The sequence below is a fragment of the Rhinolophus hipposideros genome (assembly GCF_964194185.1).
Source record: "Rhinolophus hipposideros genome assembly, chromosome: 9".
NCBI classification, from domain to species: Eukaryota; Metazoa; Chordata; class Mammalia; order Chiroptera; family Rhinolophidae; genus Rhinolophus; species Rhinolophus hipposideros.
Window position 1 is genome coordinate 66,077,869 of NC_138055.1, and position 24,606 is coordinate 66,102,474.

General features: G+C 39.9%; 1 protein-coding gene across 3 annotated transcripts in view; it reads right to left on the reverse strand.

The window, feature by feature from the left end:
* Window positions 1-24,606, reverse strand: part of BEST3 (bestrophin 3) — a 48,047-nt gene that overhangs the window by 17,019 nt on the left and 6,422 nt on the right. For all 3 annotated transcript variants that reach the window (XM_081060228.1, XM_081060227.1, XM_081060229.1), the window contains 5 exons: window positions 13,035-13,189; window positions 11,784-11,861; window positions 11,527-11,679; window positions 8,260-8,340; window positions 6,427-6,578 (listed from right to left, as the gene is read on the reverse strand). In XM_081060228.1, the coding sequence (XP_080916354.1) occupies window positions 6,427-6,578; window positions 8,260-8,340; window positions 11,527-11,679; window positions 11,784-11,861; window positions 13,035-13,189 (619 nt within the window). The remainder of the gene's footprint in view (window positions 1-6,426; window positions 6,579-8,259; window positions 8,341-11,526; window positions 11,680-11,783; window positions 11,862-13,034; window positions 13,190-24,606) is intronic.

The following is a 24,606-nucleotide window of genomic DNA, read 5'->3' on the forward strand; positions in this document are numbered from 1 at the left end:
TCTATTCCTCTTCCCCTTTCCCCATTTTTAAAATTTATCAATTACAGTTGACATTCAATATTATTTTATATTAATTTCAGGTGTACAGCATATATAATTTAAGAAGTGATCCTCCTGACTAGCACCCACCTAGCACTATACATAGTTATTACCATATTATTGACTATATTCCCTATGCTTTGCTTTACATCCCCATGACTACTTCGTAACTACCAATTTGTACTTTTTAATACCTTCACCTTTTACACCTTTTCCCCCAACCCCCTCCCATCTATCACTCCAACAAATCCAGTACCCATCTGACACCATACATAGTTATTACAATATTATTGACTATATTCTTTGTGCTATACCCTACATCTCCATGACTACTTTGTAACAACGAATTTGTGCTTCTTAATCCCTTCCCTTTCTTTCACCCACACCCTCAAATTCCCTCCCATCTGGCAACCATCAAAATGTTTTCTGTATCTATGAGTTTGTTTCAGTTTTGTTTGTTTATTTTGTTCTTTAGATTCCACATACAAGTGAAATCACATTGCATCTGTCTTTCACTGTCTGACATACTCCACTAGCATAATACCTTACAGATTCATCCATGCTGTCACAGGCAAGAACCCATTCTGTTCCACACCAAGCAATATTCCTTTGTATATATGTACCACCTACTCTTTGTCCACTAATCCAACAATAGAACCCAGGTTGCCTCCACATCTTGGCCATTGTAAACAATGCTGCAATGAACATATGGGTACACACGTCCCCTCGAAGTAGCATTTTGGGTTTTTTCAGATAAATACCCTGAAGTGGAATTACTGGGCCCTTCATTGTCTCTTCTTATAGCCTTTGTTTCAAAGTCTATTTTGTCTGGTGTAAGTATTGCTACCCCAGCTTTTTTTGTTTAAAATTTTCATAAAATATCTTTCTCCATCCCTTTACTTCCTGTCTCTGTGTGTCTTTCAAACTGAAAGTGTCTTGGAGGCAGTATGTGTAAGGGTTTTGTTTTCTTATCCATTCATCCCTCCTATGTCTTTTTATTGAGCATTTCATCCACTTACATTGAAAATAATTGTTGATAGATATGTAGCTATTGCCATTTTATCAATTATAATTTTGATTTTTTTTTCCATCTTAAAGAAGTTCCTCTAACATTCCTTATAATACTGGTTTGGTGGTGAGGAACTCCTTTACCTTTTTCTTGTCTGGGAAGCTCTTTATCTGTCCATAGATTTTAAATGATAGCTTTGCTTGGGTAGAGTAATCTTTGTTGTAGGTCCTTACTTTCCACCAGGTTGAATATTTTGTGCCATTCCTTTCTGGTCTGCAAAGTTTCTGTTGAGAAATCAGCTGACAGTCTTATAGGAGCTCCCTTATAAGTTACTAATTTCCTTTCTCTTGCTGCTTTTAGGATTCTCTCTTTGTCTTTCACCTTTGTCATTTTAATTATAATGTGTCTAGGTGTGGGCCTGTGTGGGTTTATCTTGTTTGGGACTCCCTGTGCTTCCTGGACTTGTATGTCTATTTCCTTTGCCAGGTTAGGAAAGTTTTCAGTCATTATTTCTTCAAATGGGTTCTCAATCTCTTGCCTTTTTTTTTTTTCTCTTTCTGGTACCCCTATGATACAAATGTTGTTATGCTTGACGTTGTCCCAGAGATCTCTTAAAGTATCCTCGTTTTTTTGGATTCTTTTTTCTTTTTGCTGTTTTGATTTGGTATTTTCTGCTCCCTTGTATTCCAAATCGCTGATTTGATCCTCTGCTTCATCTAGTCTGCTGGTGATTCCTTCTAGTGCATTCTTCATTTTAGTTATTGTATTCTTCACTTCTGATTGGTTCTTTTTATGGTTTCTATGTCCTTTTTTATGCTTGCTATCTCTTTGTTGAAGTTCTCACTAAGTTCCTTATGCATTTTTATAACCATTGTTTTGAACTCTGTCTCTGGTAGGTTGCTTGCCTTCATTTCATTTAGTTCTTTTTCTGGATTTTTCTTCCGTTCTTTCATTTTTGACACATTTCTTTGTTTTCTAATTTTAGCTGGCTCTCTGTGTTTGTTTCTATGTATTAGGTAGATCTGCTATGTTTCCCAGTTTTGCTGGGTGGCCTTATGCAGTAGGTGTCCTGTGGGGCCCAGTGGCACAGTCTCCCTGGTCACCTGAGCTGGGTGCTCCAGGATTGCCCCTTGTGTGGGTTGCATGTGTGCTCCTATTATACCATGTTTCCCCAAAAATAAGACCTAGCCGGACAATCAGCTCCAGTGCGTCTTTTGGAGCAAAAATTAATGTAAGACCTAGTTTAATTTTACTAAAATATAAGACTGGGTCTTATACAATATAATATAAGACCGGATGTTATGTTAATTTTTGTTCCAAAAGACGCATTAGAGCTGATTATCCGGCTAGGTCTTATTTTCGGGGAAACATGGTAGTTGAGCCTTGATTGCTCTTACTATGCCCACGGGTAGGACTGAACGTTAGGCTGACTGGTTGTTGGGTTTGGCCACGTCCACAGCTTATGTGCTGTTGTGCAGGAGGCCTACCCTACTGAGTGGTATTCGCCCCAGGGTGCTCTCATTCCTGTTGAGACTGCCCTTTATGTGTGCAACTTGTGGGTGAATTGGCTGGTGTTCTATTGTACTCTGAAGCCAACCTCTAAGTATGTTGGTTCTGGGGCCTCTTGGGAGGGGCTTCGGTACAGGTCCAGGTCAGCCATTGCCTGTGACTTGCCAGGGGCTACCTGATAGGAGCTATAAAGCGACGCACAGTAGTTTGCTGCTTGTGCTGGACCTGGAGGCATGGGGGAGAGGCCATGCTGCAAACTGAGGATGGCTGCTACCAGTACCAGATCTGGAGTAGCTCTGCAAAAAGCGGGAACACCCCGAGGCCCATTGCCACCTGCCATCTTCCTTAATGTTCAGTCATTGATAACACCTTGTGTGATACATGAGTTGGGTGAGGCAGTGTCTCAGGGAGGCAGTAGAGTAGGAAGAACTGTGATCATCAGGTTAATGATTTGGTGCCAGTGCTGAGCCTGGAGCAATTCAGCACACGTCTCAGAGCACACCAAGGCCAGTCTCTGCCCACCTGGGACTTGTCTGATAGTTTTCCAAGAAAGAATGCAATCAAGTGGGGCTGGCTAATCACAGAGAAAGTACCTTCAGCAGTGAACGAGTTGGGTGGGGTGGGTTCCGAATGAGTCAGCAGATCAGAGCAACAGAGCTCACCAGGCCAATCAGATTCAGATTTTGCCTGTGGGGGTGGACTCAACACAGGAAAGATGGTACCTGCCTGCTGGCTGCACTAAGGTGGACCCCTCACTGGGAAAATGCTGACTGTCCCACAGTCCTTTGCTTAAACCACACACCTCAGTCTGCCCCCTTCCCTGTCCACCCTGCTGCCGTAGGTCTTTGAGGACCCCTGAGTCACCGTCCCTCCGCTGGAGCCCAAGGTGAGTGCCTGCGAGCGAGTGAGTCTGTGTGTGGGCTGTTTAAGAGGATGTCTGGGTTTCCTGCAGCCTTCTGACCCACCCAAACAGTTAGAATCCCCACTGTTTTTTGCAGGCAGATGTTGTGGGGGCTCCTCTTCTCAGTACCAGCACTTGCGCTGGGGAGCCTGATGTGGGGGATGGTGGTCCCTTGCTCCTCCAGGGGAAACCAACATGACCGAGATATCCCTCCTGATTCTCAACTGGCACACACAGGTGTGGGGGCTGTTCTGTGTCTCTGCTCCTCCTACCAGTCTCACCCTGGCTTCGTTAAATTTTCAGGTGTAGGCCTTCTATTCAGCTAGACTTCAGATGGTTCTCATGGTTCATTGTTCTATAATTTAGTTGTAATTTTAATGAATTCACAGAAGAACACAGGCAGTATTTATATGCTCCACCATCTTGGATCTCTCCTTCCTGTGACTATTTTTATAACTGGCAATTTGTACTGCTTAATCCCTTTCACCTTTTTTGCCCACCCCCTATCCTCCCTCCTATCAGTCAACCATCAGTTTGTTTTCTGTATCTATGAGTGTGTTTCGATTTTCTTTGTTTGTTTTGTTTTTTTAAATTCCACATATAAGTGAAATCACATGGTATTTGTCTTTCTCTGTCTGACATATTTCACTTAGCATAATACTCCCTAGGTCCATCCATGTTGTGGCAAATGACAAGATTCCATTCTTTTTTATAGCTAAGTAATATTCCATTGTATATATGTACCACATATTCTTTTTTTTTTTTTTTTTTTTTTTTAGTTTCAGGTGCACAAGACAAGGTAATACTTAGACGTTCATCATTTATATCCCTCACACCGTGACCCCCCCCCCATGTACCACATATTCTTTATCAATTCATCAATTGATGAACAGTTAGGTTGCTCCTATCCTAAATACTGTATCTCCTGGTTCTCTTTGAAGCATTTTATTTTCTGTCCCAAATTTCCAGGGTTAGTGTTTGATATGAAAAATAGCTTAGCTTTGTTTGATCTTTCTGTGAATAAGAGATCTGTACTAGTTGATAATAATGGTCTATAGTTATAGCTAGAGTATTTTTACTTTTACAGTCTCATTTAATCTTCTCAATAATCATTTATATTACATACTTTCTCTGAGGTCCTGTAAATCCCTGATTCTATATTTAGAAATAGGAGAAATACATATTTAACATTTGCTGAAGAATTGTGGACACTTATATAGGAATGTAAAATTACGATGATTAGGATGAATATGAATATCAAGATACAAATCTTGAGACCAAAACAAACAAAGAATCATTTTAACCATCATGCAAACGCAACTAAGTGGACATTAGAAATGGAGCACAAGTAGTACTTGCAGTCTAAATAGACTCATCACAATAATTCCCTGACCCGATCAATGATGCTGGTCTCTTTTCTAAGTTAAATCTTCAAATATTTTGCATTAATCTATGATGGCAGTAGAGAGGAAGGTGAAAGCATATTTAATTAACTAAAAACAAACTCACAGAAAAAAATCTGCTAATTTTCTAAATTGAGAAGGTTGCCAGACATCCACGAAACTGCCACTACAGACTGCCTTACAAAATGCCGAAAAGTACAAACAGGAGATTGCTATTCATGGAGACTGAGCAATCTGCTGGGGTGGGGATGAGCTCCCGGGCCTGGAAGAAGCCCTGGACAGGACGGTCCAGGATCAGCCGTCTTTCTAGAAGCAGAAGCAAGTCTAGCCTGGAGTAGGCAACCTTCTCTGAGGTGTTCTTGAGGAAAAAAGGCAAATCCTTTGGCTCCTAAATCATCTTATTTGCCACAACTTTTGAAATTCTACTTTGTCATTCATTTTCTTTGGGTCTTGCAGGTCTTTCAGCCTTAGAGGCTCCTTTGGAACATCACAAACCACTGTTTATGAGGATTAGGAGACGTTTGGCTAAATAAGAGCAAAGCCTAATAGGAATAGGATTGATGCTCGATATCCTGATAGTAGGGAAAGAGGAGGGCTGAACACTATTGGGAGAAGGGAGAGAAGGGTCACCAGTGGCAACTGCAGGATGTACTAATCTGCTTAGAGCTGGCCTCAGGAAATGAAGAGCCATAATTTTACCAAAAGTTACAAGAAAAATTCCACCAAAGTTTTCCCTTCTACAGTTTTTTAAAGTGTTCTTCCTACTTTTCTAAATTTGTCCACATGCGTCTCTTTAAAGTTGTTCGGAAACTGGCACCTATCTTCAGCAAATGTGCTTAAATGCCCCCACATTTACACATGTCTCCAAAATCAAATATATTATTAGATTTAATAAAATTACTCAAGAACTGTGCATGACTTACTTCAGGCTTCAGCCCATTATTTAAAGCTCCTAATACCTAGGGACAGATTGTTATGTTAAAACCACAGAACAGAGACTGATCTGTGTACTAAACATAGTTGGACCGAATTATAATCTTAGGGAAAACTTTTGATAAAAATCATCTCATTCCTTAAGATTTGCTTGTATCCAAGTAGTCTAACACAGTGTGTTACATAGTACATGCTCAATAAATATTTGTTAAAAAATACATTTAATTATGATACTCACAATTCAACAATAAACATCTACATAAATTAGTTAAACTACTCATCAGGTTGGAAGGAAAAAAAATGATAGTTTCACAACTATTGGAAAAGTTTGCTGTAGTATAAAAGCAAGGAAAAATGCAAATTACCCCAAAACACTCTCGTGTATACACATACACACACACACACACACATACACACATACTTAAAGCAGAAACTACACATACACACACACTATAATTAAAGATGAACCTCTCCTTATAACTTCCTTTGGCATACATCTGAAATTTGAGAAGGTTACCATTATATGATAATAATTGAGACTTGTAATGAAAGTAACTTCAAGATGAGAGCAAAAAAAGATCAGACCTACTCATTTTCCAAATATTGATGAATTTTTTAAAAAATGCACTTACCCCATTTGGACTGTCGACCCTAGAAATGAGGGTATGCAGTAGTCAGCAGCTGCCAGTGTATATGGTGGTCGAGCGGCAGAATCGTCCCAGTAAATGTCCTTCTTCATCTTAGGTAAGCTCATGTGCATCTCATCCACAGCTAAAAGAGAGACCTAAAATCATCGTTACAGTGTTAGAATAATTCAGACGTGAATTATATAAAGAGAGAGAATAAGTTCCAGATGGTAGATGGAATTTGGAGTGAGATAGATCACAGCCTGAATGAGTGAATATACGGATGTCTATAGTTCACATTTGCTGCAACCAGGGCTGCGGCAGAGAGTTGTACATGTTGTTTACAGCACAAGGGCACTTGGCAATGGGATAAGTGGGGCCGTATGGCGATCCAGAATAGGTTCATCAAGCCAAAAGCCTCAGGGTGTAGCTGCATCTTACCCAGAGGCAGGAGACGCACGTTTTCCTTCTTTGCTCAGAGTTACCATATTGTCTCGTGGCTGTCCTGACAGCAGCCACATCAGCCCAGATATAGGAATCTGAAGATTCTCAATATCCTATTCTGTTGATTTGATATCATTTCTTCTGTGTCCTGAGTTTTTGTTTGTTTGGATAAATATATCAACAAACCTATACTGTTTAAAATAAAAGTGGTCTCTCTTTTGACTATGACACACTGGTGCATGGATAAATTATTAATCCTCTGGGGATCCAATTGTTACAAAGAGTGAGTGGCCCAGGCATTACGCTTCCTCCCTAGCAGACTGATCACGTGATTGTTGGAGGAGATGATGGAGAGGCCGTGACCACCAGTTGGCTTATGAGCTGGACCTGGGCAGATGGAGGTTCCTCACCCTTCCCCCGTCCTTGGAATGTACATTTGCCCACTGTTCCCACAGTGGGAGCCACTTCAGGGATGCAGGCTTGAGAGAGCAATGTGTTGTTGAGAAATCTCTGGATGGCATACGTGACTGATGGCTTCTATATAAACTTTTAAGCATCTGGCAGGTGGGTGTGGAGATCTACTCATTCTGTGGTCACCCAAGACAAGCTTTGTATGTAAGTTTCCTTTGCTCGTTAGAAGTGCCACCTACCAATCTGGAGTGGCCTGTCTCTTTCTTCCTTCTCTCCTTGCCCTCCGTGTACGGGGCCCAGCTTGCAAACCAAGAGATCTACGGTGAAATATTCAAACCTGCTTAAGAGCTGAGTAAGGGCTTGAACTAAATAGACAAGCTAAAGGCCTTTTGTCAGTCTGTAGTTCTCAACGTAGAGAATGGTCTGAGGAGAGTCTTGCCTAAAAGGAAAATTCTTTCATCCTGGTTCTTCATGAAAAACCTTTCTGGAATAATGCTTCAGGGTAAGGGCTCTAAGGTCTATTTGATATCATTCAGGCAGAGTGTGGCCCATGGTCTCAGTGTCCAGCTGCAGGACGTCTGACTATAGGGACCTACGTGATATGAGTCGGGGAACTCACATCGGATTGTGTCTGGCTGCCATCGGATTGTGTCTTAACCTCTTTGGGGGCAGTCGAAAACAGATTAAAGAATAAATTAAAATATTGTTCTATACTGAGATGAAAGAGGCTGGATAACACTAATAAAGCAACTTACAAAGAAAACTGCCTTGACAATCTCCTTAAAAGGAGCTAAATTTCACTGGAACTGAGATCCAGGACCTGTGAGATCCCAAAAGGACCCAAGACAACAGACCGAAGGGTCAAATCTCCTTTATTTGTGGCTAAAATTCTGAAGTTCAGGGGCTTGCATTCAGAGTCTGTTTAGATTTGCACCATCACAAGTGATTATTCATGTTTATAAAAGAAAGAAAAGCTCCTCCAACCTGCAGATTTCTGTCAATGCACCAGTTAGTTTCAAAATCATCATCATCTTCTCCAAAAGGGTTGATCAGCTGCTCGGCTACCTGCAGTGGAGAACACAGAAAACGTCAGTCATGACGCTTGTGAAGACTAAGAATGGAGTTGAAGACGAGTCCTGTTTCACTCTCTGCCTTTTGTCACTTCCATAATATGAAGCCTAGAGGGGAGTGGGTTGTTCTACAGACATGGGTGCTTATCAGCAGACTGTGAATGACGTACCTGCATGCAATCTGTCTGTTCAGCTGGTGATAATGCACGCCCTATCCAGGAGAAGCCATGTACTGTTTAGGAGCCAAATAATTGATTTTCATGTACAAATCAAACCAGTGAATATTGAAGGAACAGAAGAGGTGCAAGGCATTGCACCGGGCACTGTGAGGGGTACGAAGCCTGTGCTCTGAAGGAATTTACAAAGGCCCAGGTAACGAGACAACATGTAAGCATGGGGAGTTAGACAGCAAAGCAATACTTAAATCACAAGTGAAGAAAAGAATACAAGAAGCTTTCACAATTACTGGTCATAACTGCTAAATGAATGAGTCAAAGAGCTAGTAAGTAATAAAGCCGGAATTTGTCTTGCTTAGTTTTACCCCAAAAGATTTAGTTACTTAGTAAGTTAATTTTTCCACTGGGAAAAGTTTAGGTAGCTTATCATATATCTTCTAATAAGTGGTCAATATTAGACGTTTTACCATGTTCCTGAATTGAATGACCTTTTCAATGATTTATATGCCAAATATGACTTACCTGTTATTCTCATTTTTAAATAATTCCCTTTGATTTTATTATCTGGATGTGTGTGTGTGTGTGTGTGTGTGTGTGAGAGAGAGAGAGAGAGAGAGAGAGAGAGAGAGAGAGAGAGAGAGAGAGAGAGAGAGAGAGAGAGAGATTTTTTTTATTGGGCCCAAAGGGGAAAACTTGCAAGTGTATAAAATAAAGGCACCATTGATTAGTTGATTCTTTTAGAATTGAAGTCTAACAACTTAGGATTGAAGTCTAATGACTTAGGCCAGTTGTTCTCAACCTTGGCTGAACCTCAAAATCACCTGGGGAGCTTTTTAAAAAATTTTTGCCTGAGTTGCTTCCCCAGAAATTCTGATTGAATGGGTATGAGGTTGAACCCAGGCATTAGTATTGGGTAAAGCTCTGAGAAGATTTCAATACATGTCCAGGTTTGAGAACCACCATCACCCCCCTTATTCTAAGGGACAGCCCTACGCAGGGCCTGAATCAGTGAGCCTCATAGCAGTAGGATAAACGGGATCAAATACATGGTGATGGAAGGAGAACTGACTCTGGGTGGTGAACACACAATGGGATTTATAGATGATGTATTACAGAATTGTACACCTGAAATCTATGTAACTTTACTAACTGCTGTCACCCCAATAAACTTTAATAATAATAATAATAAAGTCCTTTACTGAAAGTTCCAAAGGGCTATCTACCCTTTCTTGCCTGGAGTTTTCCTTAAATTACATGGGCCACTAGACAGGTCCTGAAAATACTTTTATTATATCCAGAATTTCACTTTTATGGGATCCGTCTTGCATATAGTCAAAGAGTCTACATTTAACTACTAAAACAATATCTCTGTCTCTGAATTAACTATCTCACAAAAACATTTTTTACGTTCTTGGAGACTCCATTTCCAGCAAATAACTACATAAATATGCTGTTTAAAAGGTCAAGATAGGTGTTTTACATTTTGAAAAAAGTTATAAATATTAGAATGGTCGAGACGAAACAGCTTTTTAGAAATTGAGATACAATCTGTGGTGGGAAAACACACTTCTCTTTGGGTTACCTATCTCATAATGAAGCTAAGATTGTCTTTTCATATTTTGCCATTAAAAATATTTTATAAAGGAAAAGAATGTTAATATTTTAGAGAGCATGTCAGAAGGCAGGAACTAGCTGTTCTTTAGAGGCTAGCCAAACTCCTCACAGGGACACAAAGCAAAGACGAAAAAGCTCAGCACAGCTCAGAGGAAAAGACAAGAAAAGACCAGAATGACTGAGCATTTGGACCAATTTGGGTGATTTTCTGTTTACAAAACGAGTCTACTTTTTTTCTCTTGTGGAAAATGAGAGCTACGAGTATTAGTCTCTCTTGCTCTTTTCTCTCTTAAATGGGTAAAAATAATTAAGAATCACCATCATCTGGTTAAAAATGTTTTTGCCATTTGTAAAGGATATGCCTTTACTCTTGGGAGTATAATTTGAAATGCCAACATAATTTATTTTCCCTGGGTAAGATTCAAATCAATGGAAGTAAAGGCATCTGCAGGAAAACTGCTGCCGCCACCTGAAAAACCTCAATGGTACACTGCAATATGTGGCTGTTTGGAAGGTCAACCATTTGGCAGTTCTATTTTATTAAAGTCATTTTCAAACTATAATTAGATTTCAATTAACCTACTGTAGCCATTGTTTCTGATTCTTTCCCCCATCACATACTGTATCATTCTCTTTCAGAAGTTTACAAAAGAGATGGAACAATCAGACTTCTGATATTTATTTAAACATACATCTAGGGGGGCTGAGGTGGGGGGCGATGATGGTGGTGGTGGGAACAAATAAATTCTACACTGATGATTGGACAAGTTGTCCTGACTTCTCACCTGTTTTTAATTTCCTGGCAAACCAAATGTTGTCATTAGTCCTGGTGTTTCTGGTTTTGATTTCGATGAATTCTTTTCTGAGTCTCAGTTCTGGTTTTGAAAATGGGATGCATTTAATGTTGTGGGACAGCTAGTGGGATTTCAGGGAATCACAGCTATTCAGAGAGTTGAGCAGAACCACGATAATAATACAACATCAATGCTAAAGTCTGATATACAAGACTTCTTATTTACTCTTTTATTCCACCTCATTGCTTATTGTTGTATAAAATATCAACGCAGGTACAGTTATTGCTTTACTTACAATATTGTAATCCTAATGGGAGCACACAAAGACTTAAAAAAATCAATAGCCATAAAAGAGCATTCTTGTAATCTTTTTGCATAAATGAGCTGCCTCAGCCCGCTGCAATACAGTACTCACCACGTCCCTGACTCTTTAATCCCTGATTGAAAAGTAATAACATCTCTGAGCTACTAAATGTTACATCTACCTTTGACTCACTCGGGAATGATTTGCTAGACTCAGTGCAAGATCAGCGTGCAGAGTGTGGCACATGCCAGAGATTACAGAGTGGGTCATATGACACTGAGCCTGTTGGCTACCTTGAGCCATCCTGCATAGAAGAAGAATTGGAGGAGAGTAAAGATTGGAATGTAAAGATCTAAGTCATGCCCCGCGTAGCCTTCGGTGGGATCCAAAAACTGGCGTCCAATGAGGCACGCAAAGAAGAAGGTGTAGACAGCCAGAGTGACAACCTGGAATGGAGAGGAAACCACAGTGAGAGCCCATCGCTGGTCACCTACAGCAAGCGCCAAAGTGGGCAAGTAGAAAGAAAAGTCACACGCGTGGTATTTGATACCTGGGTGTAAACCAATGGGATCCCGACCCAGTCATAACCGAATAAAAGGCTGCACCACGAGCGATACCGGTTCATCTCCTAAGCCAGAAACAGAGAAAATACAATTTACTAAAATGATGTGTGTGGTAATAACTATTTACTAGGATCTGGAATATGGACATGTCTTTTATGACTATGTAGAATGATGGGGCTGACTTTGTAAGGCCAGCACATTGGTTCTGAAAGCTACCCCAAACGGAGAATTCTGAGAATGACAAGTCATGAACATCATTCGACAATGTACAAAAAAGAAGTACATTTGAATATACATATGCTTAATGTTATGATAAATCAGGACTTTACAGAAATATCTCCTAATCTATTGAATTCAATATTTCAGCATGACATTAGTTCAAAGTGGCGATGGGAAGGCAGTGGTTAATATTTTAAATAAGTCATTTCTGGCCACTTTGGTAAATTATGTGGAGAGCAGATTTGTTTGTTTGTTTGTTTTGAAACATGCTTACTATAGATCTTAGAAAAAAAAATCCATCCTAAACATCCCTTTCCAAACAAGCATGCTTATATTGACAGAAAAATCTATATTTCTTTGGAGCAGGAAGGACTGGGATCCGTCGATTTTTGTTTCCCTCTATTGCATCTAAGTTATTATCTGAGACTGGGAAGGAGAGTCCACATTCATTGGAGAGCTATTTTTAAACTCACTCCTTTTAGCCTAATCCAGGCAGGAGGCTGTCATGGCACAAATCTATCCAGCTCTTACATTAATTTGTTCCTCAGATGAATCAGGGTTATATCGTTGAATGAAAACACAGTTTTGTTTCCTGGAGCATCTGAAAAGCTGGCTTAACCTTGGGCTATTCCAATTTTGGGGAACTGACCGGGGAGGTTTATTTCTACTCCAGGTCTTATTCTAGGATCCTGGAGCCAGGGAGGAAAAAAATATGCCACGTGGGCCAGATCTTTCAGAGCCCTTGGCAGACTTTGCTAATCAATCAAGGGATGCTTTCTTACAGAGCATATTGCAAGCCTTATTCTGTTTAAAACAGAGCTCCCAAGCAACCACTGCCAATCAATCTGAGTTGGAACCTGTGTGCTGTCCATGTCCGGTGTGGTGAGGATTCTGACACCAGCCCAGTCTTTCTGGTTCCGAATTGAGCACAGGGGATTTGCCCTGGTCAGACAGGCCGCATCCAGGTCCCTCTTTGTCTCTGATTAGCATCTTTTACTGACAATTTATAGCGTACTTACAGTCATCAATGATTGCAGATCAACACTGTCTCTAATTCTACCTTCCTTCCGGGCTTTGGCTGCCAGATTTCCAAACCAGATGAATGGAACCCAGTATTTCAGATGAGGAGATTTGAGGTGGTCGAATAATTTTCTTTCATCTGCTGTCATAAAACCTTTACACAAAATGAAAATAGCTGGATTATACAGACAGTTTAGCACTAATACATTGCCATAAATATTTCAGTGTCTGCTGTGTGAGCATGTAATGGGGGAATATTCAAGAAATATAAAGTTTCCTTTCTCAAGCAGTTTATACTTGTATTAGAAATAAGAAATGTGTATGCACAAGCACACACATACAAATACACACACACGCATGGTGCGTGAACACACAGTTATATATCAATATATGAGGCAGTGAATGTTGACACTCCGTCATAGAAATGGTCCGTAGGAAGTAAGGTGACATTAAATGTGAACTAGAACATCTGGGGAAGGTTTCTTCTTTAGGTTTTGATTTACTCATCTAAAATTGGGAAGAAAGATACTTAGAATGATTAGGATTAAAAGAATAAAACATGACCATGTATCTACAACACTTAGTATAGTGTGGAATACATGAATCCCATGACTTTTCGTCCTGCCACGCCCTTCAAAACTCCTACCCTATATCCCCGAAAATAAGACCTAGCAGGACAATCAGCTCAAATGAGTCTTTTGGAGCAAAAATTAATATAAAACTCGGTCTTATATTATATTTTATAAGACCCAGTCTTATCTTATAGTAATCTTATATTACATAAGACCCAGTCTTCTATTATAGTAAAATAAGACCCGGTATTATATTATATTATGTAAGACCTGGTCATACAGTAAAATAAGACCCTGTGTTATGTTATGTTATGATGTTATGTTATGTTATGTTATGTTATGTTATGTTATGTTATATTATATTATATTACCCAGTCTTTTATTATATTGTATAAGACACAGTTTTATAGTAAAATTAGACCGGATCTTATATTAATTTTTGCTCCAAAAGATGCATTAGAGCTGATGGTCCAGCTAGGTCTTATTTTTGGGGAAACGGTAATTAACCAGGTCCTCATCTGTGAAGACTTCCGTGATTCCCTCCTTCCCTTCCCTGGGATTTCTCTCCTTCAACGCTCCCACCACGGGGTTCTCTTTTGCCTTGTATTATAGTATGTTACACATAAATGATTCCCCTACTAAGCGCCTTTGGAAGAGCAAAGAAGATTGTTTTCATAGTCCTCATAACATTTTGCATATACTTTAAAAGTGTTTCTTTACTGTTGTGTGTCTGGGTGTGTGTATGTATGTATATATCTGTGTGTGTCTGACACAGTTTGCTCGAGTTTGCAGTGACCTCTCTACGCCTCAGTTTTCTCATGTGTAAAAGAGAGATGATAATATGTACTTCACAAGGATGTTGTAGAATTACCTGTGATGAGGAACACATATCAAGAGATTAACATAATGCTTAGCACGTACTTAGTACTCAATAAGTGCAGACGCATAATATAGTATGTGAAACCTTAACTATCCACCCTGCCCACCAGCACACCAAGGAAATAAGATATTTGAATAATAGGAGGAACAATGTAGCAGGTTTATTTAATAAACAAATATTTATTGGATGTCTAATATGTACCGGGGTTGGTTCATAAAAAGATTCACTTAAAAAGCTTACAGTTTACACTTGGCCTTTTATTTTTACGAAAAAATTTGATTGGTTAATTCAAATGGTACAAAAATCCAAAAGGACCAGAGGAATACTAATGGGAAAGTGAGTCACATTTTCCCAGCCACAGTTTCCCTCTCTGAAGGAAATCATTATTAGGTTGGTGCAAAAGTAATTGTGGTTTTTGCAATTGTTTTTAACCTTTAATACAATGAGTTTATTGGGTATCTTTCCAGAGAAATAGCATGAATTTCACACAGGACTGATTTTTAAAAACACAAATGGTCTTATACTACATACATATCTACCATCTACTTCTATTTTCAGTTATTCTTGGAAATCTTTTTTATTAATACATAGAGAGCAGCATTATTCTTTTTAATGGCTGCATTCTAGTTAATTGTACATAATATTTTATTTAACTAGTTCTCTTTGGAATAGACATTTAAGTTGTTTTAAAATTTTTGCTAGTAAAAATAATGCTGCAAGGACTATCCTTTTACTAACCCCTTTGACTTTTCACTTTAAGGGGACTCTTAAATGTTCATTATGACTTGGTATAAATGATTTTTTCTGAATTAAAGTTTATCTCTAAAACTGATTTTTATGAGATATTAATTTTAAGTTACTTTTGTCTCAGAAATGCAATCACTTGTTTATGAAGTTCTGATAACACATTCAGATAAAAATCAACTTTCACCCTAATGTAACACATTTAATATCCTTAAACACCTTAGTTTATGAATCTGGATATCCTGCTTCATTCAACTAATCCTCCCTCCTTGCCATGCAGCCTGAGTTTTATTTAAGAGGTGTTGCTATAACAGAAAAGAAATCCAAGGAGAAGTGAGACATGTACATTTTGAGAGTCACTGATTCCTAGAGCTTTGGAGTTCCCTAGATTTTTGATATGATCAAGGCCAGTGTGTTTGAGAATAAGGTCCATGGATCACGGGTATCAGAATTATGTGTGACATCTATTGTGCACAGAGAAGATTGAGACTCACCATCACCTACTAAATCACTTAGCCGGGCAGGACTTCTCCACCGGGTCTGCACCTTAGGGTCTCCTGTGGGTACTTTTAGAAAATACCAATGCCTTGACCTTATCCCCAGACACTGATTCAGTTGGTCCAGAGTGAGGTCCAGGCATCAGCATTCTTTTCAATCTTCCTGGATGATTTAATGGAATTGAGTTCAGGCAGTTGCATGTTTACCAAGCTCTGCAGGAAACTGTGACACACGGCAATATTTGAAAATCACTGTCCCACTGAAGGAAGATTCTGTTTATTCGTATTTGAAATAAACAGAGTAACAACTGCAAGCCAATATTTACCCTCAGGAGACTAGATTTAGAAAATAGTCAGGTTATTTATATTAGCTTAGAAGGGTTCGGCCCATCACTGGGGAATTGGACTCTCTCTGGAGGTCAAAAATAAAAATGAGCCTGATAATTCTCTTCTCATTTCTCACTGCATCTCAAAATGTCATATCATCCAGATAATTGGTTTGTTGTTGTTGTTGTTTTAAGAATTGCAGCACATGATTAACGCTTATTACAAGAAGTTAATAGATACACTTGACCTGTCTTGGCTCTATGCTTAAAGACTTGTTGGCAGCATATCAGCCTTTACCTGAAAACCTATTCTAAGACATTTCATATCAATTATGTAACAATTATGTTCTTGGGATTTATAGTGCAATTTTCACAAATGACCCCATTTAGATACTGGCTGCAATCTTTGTCATTTGACCAAAGAATAACTTTACTTCTAGTTATTTTTTATTCAAGAGTATGGCTCAAAATGTGCTAGCGAGTTCTCTCTTGGCTTCTCAGCCAAAAGCAAATACACAGAGTGAGGATTTATTTACTGCAAACACCAAAGCTAGAGTTAGAGCCCTCCTCCACCCCGTCCCCGGCCATTCCCCCCATTTTAGCATGCCCATGGACTGGAAGGGGACATATAGAAAAAGGAAAGCTGGTAATTTTTACTTTTCAGCTCAAATGTACTGAGTATTTTGATAGGTGCTGTGAAACATGAATGATGAACCAGATATTAATGTGTCCTCCAAAAATGTACAGGCAGAATAATTTTTGCTGTTCCTTGCAGTGTCACACATCTTATCCACAGTAATACTGCCTTTGGAAATTAAGGTTTTGGCCAATTGAAAAGAAATCTCTAGATTTTGGTCAAATCAACTCAAAGAGTGTTACGAAATGAAACGTTACCCTCATCAGCACTTCAGGCTGTTCTTACCAGAGACCGATGAACTTTTTTAGAATGTGGTCATTATCCTCGTCTCTCAGGCTCTATTAACCACAGGTATTGATTTGCTACTCTTTGGTTGGCTGGTCCTCACACTACCCTGTCTCCTTCACATGTCTGTCTTCATGCCACACTCCCGCAGGCCCTAGCCGTACCCCTGACATTGCTACTTTATTGCCATTGCTTCTGCCTAGAGTTTCTCTGGCTATATCTTTTCCTTCTGGCATTTAGGCTGGTTCAGCTCTGCTCAGCAATTTTCCTACCACTTATCCCAGAGACCCTCCTAAATATTTCAAATCATTATATATATATGATTTGATCATTATATATATATATATGATTAATATATATTTGTATTGCAACTTGAATTGTGGTTTGGTGGAGTAGGATCTGCTACTTTAAGGCAAAATTTTATTGCCCTCAAGTCAAAGGACCAATGAAGTCCATTTAAGCAACATTCCAGTCATCATATACTTTGTCTGCTGTACAGTTCATCTATTTTTCCTCGGTTGAAGCGGAAGCTGATGTCTTTTGCCCTTAAAGCAGAATGAGCAAATGAGGCTCTATTAGCAGAAGAACTAAAAGCTCTGCATCTCAAAGCTGGAAGGCAGAATGGGTTTGTTGCCAGTTCTTTCTGAAAAAGTTGTGCATTCAGCATCTGCCCTTCTCAAGAGAGATGACTTTTTCAGGAAGATAGCAACGTGCCTGGCTCATTTTCAACTCCATATTTTCCAAATGAATGGAACAAAGCCACCAGATTCAACTACAGCTGTCCTTTAAATTCGATGGTAGAGGTTTAGCAATCCCAACTGGGAAACTCAAGGGGAGGCAAAATGAGACTGAGAAAGAGATGGAATCACATTGTGTAGAGCTGTATGTCAGATGTTTCTTACTGTGAACCACAGGAAGATATGTATGGTTCACAAAACAATTATTGGCTCTTTTATATGATGTGCTTGCTGATATTTTCTGTTCTATCCCATCCCATCCCATCCCATCCCATCCCATCCCATCCCATCCCATCCCATCCCATCCCATCCCATCCCATCCCTTGAAAATGCTGGTTGCACGCCATTAAAATGATTTAAGAACCCAGTAATAAGTTACAACCCATAGTTTGAAAAGCTTGAAGTAGGAGATGGTTGAGTAAAATCAGTTTCTGGGGTAGCAATGCTAAACAGAGACAAAGAAACGGCTCTACCTGATGTGAGCAAAACATCTCTAGTCAGCCATATATGCCTCGTCCCTACGTTAGTATTACATTTGGTAGTTCACTGCCTTCTACACGTGACACACAAGAACTATCATACACAAAATTGGTGCTCTTAATGCCTCACTTGCCCAGGTGGCCAATAATTTCATTTGGCCTTGGTGAATAGATCTGAGGCAGTTAGCAGGGAAAGTTGGAGGAGTTAATAGATGTGCCCTAGTGCAGTGGTTCCTAAACTTTACTCCATATTAGAATGGTCTGGGGGCTTTAAAAACCACTGATGCATCCTATTCCTATCAAATCCTAGGGAAGAGAGCCTGGGGAAGAGGGCCAGACATCAGTATTTTTTAAATATCCCTATTGATTGCCACTTGCAACAGAGTTTGGTAACAACGACCCGAGTGCATAGAATCACACAGTAAGCTGGCCATTTTAGCGTTTTTGCCCGGGTCAAACATGCTGCAGTGCTTCTGGGCAGCTTGTTGAAAACTGTGGATTCCTAGGATGTAAGCTGCAGAGATTCCGATTCCATAGGTTGCCTGGGAACCTGCAATTGAAATAAGTACCCTTGATAATTCAATAAATGTGGTCTATGGTGATACTTTGAGCAACATTGAGTGGATAGCCTTGATTTGATTCCTAGAACAGAAGTGTGAGGAGCCATCAAACATTGACCAGCTGAGACTGCCCAGGCATGGCCTTAATTCAAGGAAGGCTGGTTCTACTGTGCACTGCCTCTTCTAAGTAATTTAAGTGCACAAAGGTGAGTCAAGTTTCACTCACAAGATGACATTCTGTCTGTTCTGGGCTCATCATGTGAGACTATAGGGTAACTGACTCAGCCTGTAAAAGTTCAGCCAACAGAGGAAACACTGGCACAGCTGGGAATATTGCTGTCCCCTTGACCATCTCTCCTGTAACACAGAGCAATGGAGGTTTCAGAGAGACCAAAGAGCTCCAGAACCATGGCATGCGTCAGGAAACACTTGAACAGGAGACCACAGGCACAGGGCAGAAAGTCAATATACAAAATCCGTTTGGTTTTACTTAGTGAGAGCAGATCACAGATTAAATGATCTAACTACGCCAGAAACTCAAATGGGGCTAGCCTTCCAGCCAGTGCATCTAAAGTTAGAATTTTCATCTTTATAGCCACTTGACAATTGGGAGATTGCTTAGTTGTATTAATGCTATTAACTATAAGCGTTGACAAAAATTCCTATGGGCTCTCACGAAGCTTTCTCTAGTTATAGAAAAAGCTCAAAGAACTTCAGGTAAAGATTCCAGAGCTTTAAGAAAACTAAAGGTGTCCTTTCCTCAAATTTTACTGTCTTCTAACCACTCTTATGGGCTACAAAGCACAGAAGGAAATTATTTTAGAGAAATACAAATGCAATATAGAGATAGAAAATTTAGCTGTAAACATAGTTATGTTTATCTCCGAAAATGATTCATGGAAGAAAAGATTTGCAATCATTTTTACTGAATCTTGAGGATAGGGACCATATCCGTTCTTGGCTTACAGCTGTGCTCCAGCACTCAGGACAATACCTGGCATATAGTATATACTCAATAATTCTTTGTGGAATGAGAAAATGCATGACAGATTTAGCAACAGCTTTAGTAATGTTTTTACGGGAGTGTATATAATTTCCCGTTATTTGCCTTTATACTCTGGTGAGTCATTTTGAAGAGAAATATTTTCTTCTCCTGATCACTGTGAAACACAAGATAAAATATTTTGATTCAGTGTCAGACCATAACGTAAGCACCTAATTAAGGCCATCACATGAATCAGCAAAGATCTGGAATTGTGCACCTGACCTGACTTGGATGAGTGACATGTTCCAGAACAGGTGATTAGAATTATTAGATTTTTCCGGGGTAGGTTTATAGTCAATAGGCAAAATGACAGAGTCTATATTGCCACTGCTCTGGTAAGTGACTGATAACAGACCAGTTCACGGAATTTTCAGCACAAATAGACATTATTTAGCATTCAATCGTTATATTTCTGTTTTCATGTGAACAGAAATAAAAAACTTATTTTTAAGAAGCATATGCATTTCCCCAGCAGTATACATTTTGGTCTTTTTAATTTTCCAGAATAATATAACAAGACTATCAAACGCAAAGAAAGTTCAGGGATTAGCAGGTGAGAGACGTCGTTCATCCGGCTCCAGTCCAGTGGTTGCCAGATGCTGCAGAAGGCAATGCTGGCCTTCATTCTCTGCCTTCCCACTCATTTTGTCTTGGCCAGCCCGAATCTTTGTGGCAGGGGCCCTCTCTGAAGCAAGAAGAAGAGGTTGGAGGAAAACCCCGAATACCTTAAAGCTCCTTGGTTCTCAGAGTGTGATCCAAAGTCTCCAGAAGCTTGTTAAAGACCCTCATTTCTGTATCTCACCCCTGACCTACTCAATCAGAATCTCTGGGGCTGTATTTTGGGATTTTTTTTTTTAGCAATATTGATTTTTAACAATATCTAATGCACACGGAAGTTGGAGAACATGTACTTTTCCAGATAGGTGATTATGTAGGGAAGTCACCTGACAAGCGTCCTGACTTTGCTCCCACCCTTGGGGCCCCCGTGTTTTACTTCCTGCCCTCTCTGCCCTCCGATGGGGCAGGTACCCTGGCTTTGGGCTCAGGGGATCGGCCAAACATTTTCTGCAGTCCCTGAACTTCCTGTTCTTCCCAGAAACGTTGGCACAGACAACGGAGAGTCAGAGAGTGGTGGAAGCATGAGCCCAGTTGGGAGAGCTTGGAAACTGACTCTGCGTGCAGCCTGAGTCAGCACTGTCTGCTGAGGAAAGGAGTAGGAAGTTGGTGAGTCAGTGCTGCCCATGGACAGACGGGTCCACCCACATGACTGCCGTGGGGCAGCCAGGGAGGACGCCACCTCTGAAGCGTCTCCCCCAGCTCCCAGGACCATGGCTTGGAACCGTTGCTCCACCACTTAACACACAAACCTTATCCTCCTGAGCTCACAAGCTGTTCCACTACCCTTTTTCCTGCTGTTTCTAGAAAACACTTAAGAAAGAAGGAGAGCAATAGGGACCTTTTTGTTGTGATAATCAGTGATCACCCCAGAGGGCGCTTGCAAAAGCTTTAGACCCCTACTGTCTCCCCTAGTTCTCTCCCTTCTTCAGCTGCTCTACACAAACCAACAAAACAATCATAGTCAGAATGATACTTGTTATATTCAATCAAGTCTAATTTCAATCCTCTAGACCAGGGGTGTCCAAACTGCAGCCCGCGGGCCAACAGCGACCCATGATCCATTTTTTATTAGCCCGCAGCAAATTCCAAAAATATATTTAGTTTACTTAAATAAATCAGGTGAGGCAATACCTACTTTACCTCGAGTAAGTGGCCCAGCTGTTTGTGTATTTTTACCGCATATGGCCCTTGGTGAAAAATGTTTGAAAAAAGTTTGGACACCCCTGCTCTAGACAGTGGTCTCTGACCAGACTGCTGCCTGGAAGCCTATCCATAATGCTGGAAACTCCAGCATGGCCAAAACCTTGAATTCACTCTCTTTCTTAGTCGTTGCTACTTTATTAATAGCAATGAATTATTTGGTGGTTGCCAAAGCCTTTTACCCCAGGGGTGAGAAAAAGAGTTTAAAAAATAAACAGCTCAGAAAAGACTCAGTACTTTTGAAACTTCAGTGTATAAAGAAGCAGCATAGAAGCATATTTACCCTGTTTCCCCCAAAATAAGACCTAGCCAGACCATCAGCTCTAATGCGTTTTTTGGAGCAAAAATTAATATAAGACCCAGTTTTATACTACATTATATTACATTATATAAGACCGGGTCTTATATTACAGTAAAATAAGACCGGGTCTTATATTAATTTTTGCTCTGAAAGGCGCATTAGAACTGCTGGTCTGGCTAGGTCTTATTTTTGGGGAAACAGGGTAAATGCAGGTTCCCTAGGCCTTACATCCCATGGCTCTGCTTCAGTAGATCTGAGGTGGGGCCTAGGATCATGCATCCTAAATAAACAACTCAAGTTATTCAAGATGTAAAGAGCCTGTGGGTCTTCAGATCACACCTTGAGACACCCTCGTTTAAGTGCACTTCAAAGAATGAATGACTGATTTCCAGGTTCCTTTAGAATGGTTGGGGGTTTTGGTGGTTGCGAGAAAAGTATTCCAATATTGTGCTAAATGCCTTGGAAAGAGAAAAAGGGTGGGCACAAGTATATGACAGGCATTTGTACAAATTTGACAAGGAGTGAGCTTTGGTATTATGAAAATCACACCTAAAAGAAATGAAATCATGTCATTCTCCTATTCACCTTACCCCTTCTTTTTGCCTTTCGGACCTGCGCACAACTCAGGTCTGATCCAGAGGTCCCAAAGGCGTCTCCATCACTAGCCAACCTGGCTTCCTCCTGATTTGCTTTTAATATGAAGGTGACGCGAAAAGGCTGAGATTTGCTTTGAGAATTGGGCCTGGCGTCTGGTTCCTGTCAGAATGCACTCTCTTCATTCCAAGAATGTGTCAGGACTAGAGAAATATCACTTTTATTCATCCTAGTAAACTTCAGCTTTTACTCATCAATTTTGAATGGGTCAAAACTTTCTCATTTATTTTTAGATCTTTTTTCAGAAGTGGTGATTCTTATTGCATTTGATCCTATAGACCTTAGGGTAAGAATATTAAGTTATCAAATAGCATTTTCCACTTGGTTATTCTAAAGCAGTATTCAACTTTCAAATTTGGAGGAGGCATGGCAATTGATTTTTTAAAGTTCCTACTGGTTTTACATCATAATACACATACCTGTGCATTTGCCAGGCCATTGGTAATGTCCACCTGAATCCTTAACAACTCACTGTAGCCGTTATTTTCTCCCATCTGTACCCCTAACAACATCCTCTAAACCCCTCCTTCTTTATTGCCACCTTGACTTTCCCAGCCTCCTGGTCATTTAGGTCAAGAACACCTGGTATGTCATATCAAATGAGTCTTCTAAAGTGACCAAAGGGCTATGTTATGTTGTTGTACTAGATGATTTCATTATTAATAGCAAGAACTCATATAACATTTACCGTGTGCCAGGTATCACTCTAAACACTTTGCAAATGTTAACTTATTTAATCCTCACAACAAACCGATGAGGTATATGAAATAGGTAGTATTATAAATTACTATAAACTCATTTTATGAACGAGGAAACTGAAGCATAGAAAGGTTAAGTAACTCACATAAGGTCATGTAGCTAGTAAGTCGGTGGCGTAAGGATGCGAACTCATACTGTTTTCTCAGTCAATATCTATATTGCCCATAAAAAGGCAAAACCAAAGCAAAGCAAAACAAAACAAAACAACTCTCCAAAGACAAACAAAAATATTATTCTTAATTAAAAAACCCAGCTATTTTCAGGGATATTTCAGAGAAGGAGAATAGATACAGCAACTTAATATGAGACCATACTCAATATAAAGTCAGAATCATTTAATGATTCTTATATCTTCTGTACGTTCATTAATACATTCCAACACGATTTGATCTATTAACCCAGCAAACAACCAACATTTAGTCAGCACATGCCAAGAATTATCTCATTTAATCCTCATCCCACTGAGGGCTGGTTTAACAGCTTCTTTGCTAAATATTAACACTCCGAAGAGAACCATCCTTCCAACATGATTTGTACTCAGCACAGCAGGTCCGGGAGCCTAGCAGAATAGCTGCATCTACTTTGAGGAGTAGGAGAGACAACAGACCCACACTCTAGCAGCCTTTTACTGCTCTCTCAGCGTCTGCCTAGATCAGGGGTGTCCAAACTGCGGCCCGTGGGCCAACTGCGGCCCATGATCCATTGTTAATTGGCTAGCAGCAAACTCCAAAAATATATTTAGTTTACTTAAATAAACCAGGTGAGGCAATACTACTTCACCTCGAGTGAGTGGCCCGGCTGTTTGTGTATTTTACCGCATATGGCCCTTGGTGAAAAACATTGAAAAAAGTTTGGACACCCCTGGCCTAGATGAAAACCCCCATTGCTGGTTCCCAGCAGAATCTACTTATATTTTGGGGGAGAGTATTAACTAAGGAATTCTGAGCCTGAGGTGTAGTTGTGTGCTGTGTGATCCAGGGCAGGTCATGGCCTCTCTGAATCTGTTTCCTCCCTTTCTCATGTTTTCTTGAGGTCCAAATGAAATATTTATGAAATATTTATTGAGGTCCAAATGGAATACTTTACCGTTTTATAAACGGTAAAGTGCTAGAGAAAGTAAGGTAATACTACAGATGGGTTTAGTAAATATGGTAATTATTGTAATATTTACCTAACGGCCATGTGACTGCAAATTTGAGGTTGACTGTCTATCTGCTTCCCCTCCTCTGCCCCCTAAGTTAACTTCTTGAGGGTAGGATCCATATCTTATTTGTTTT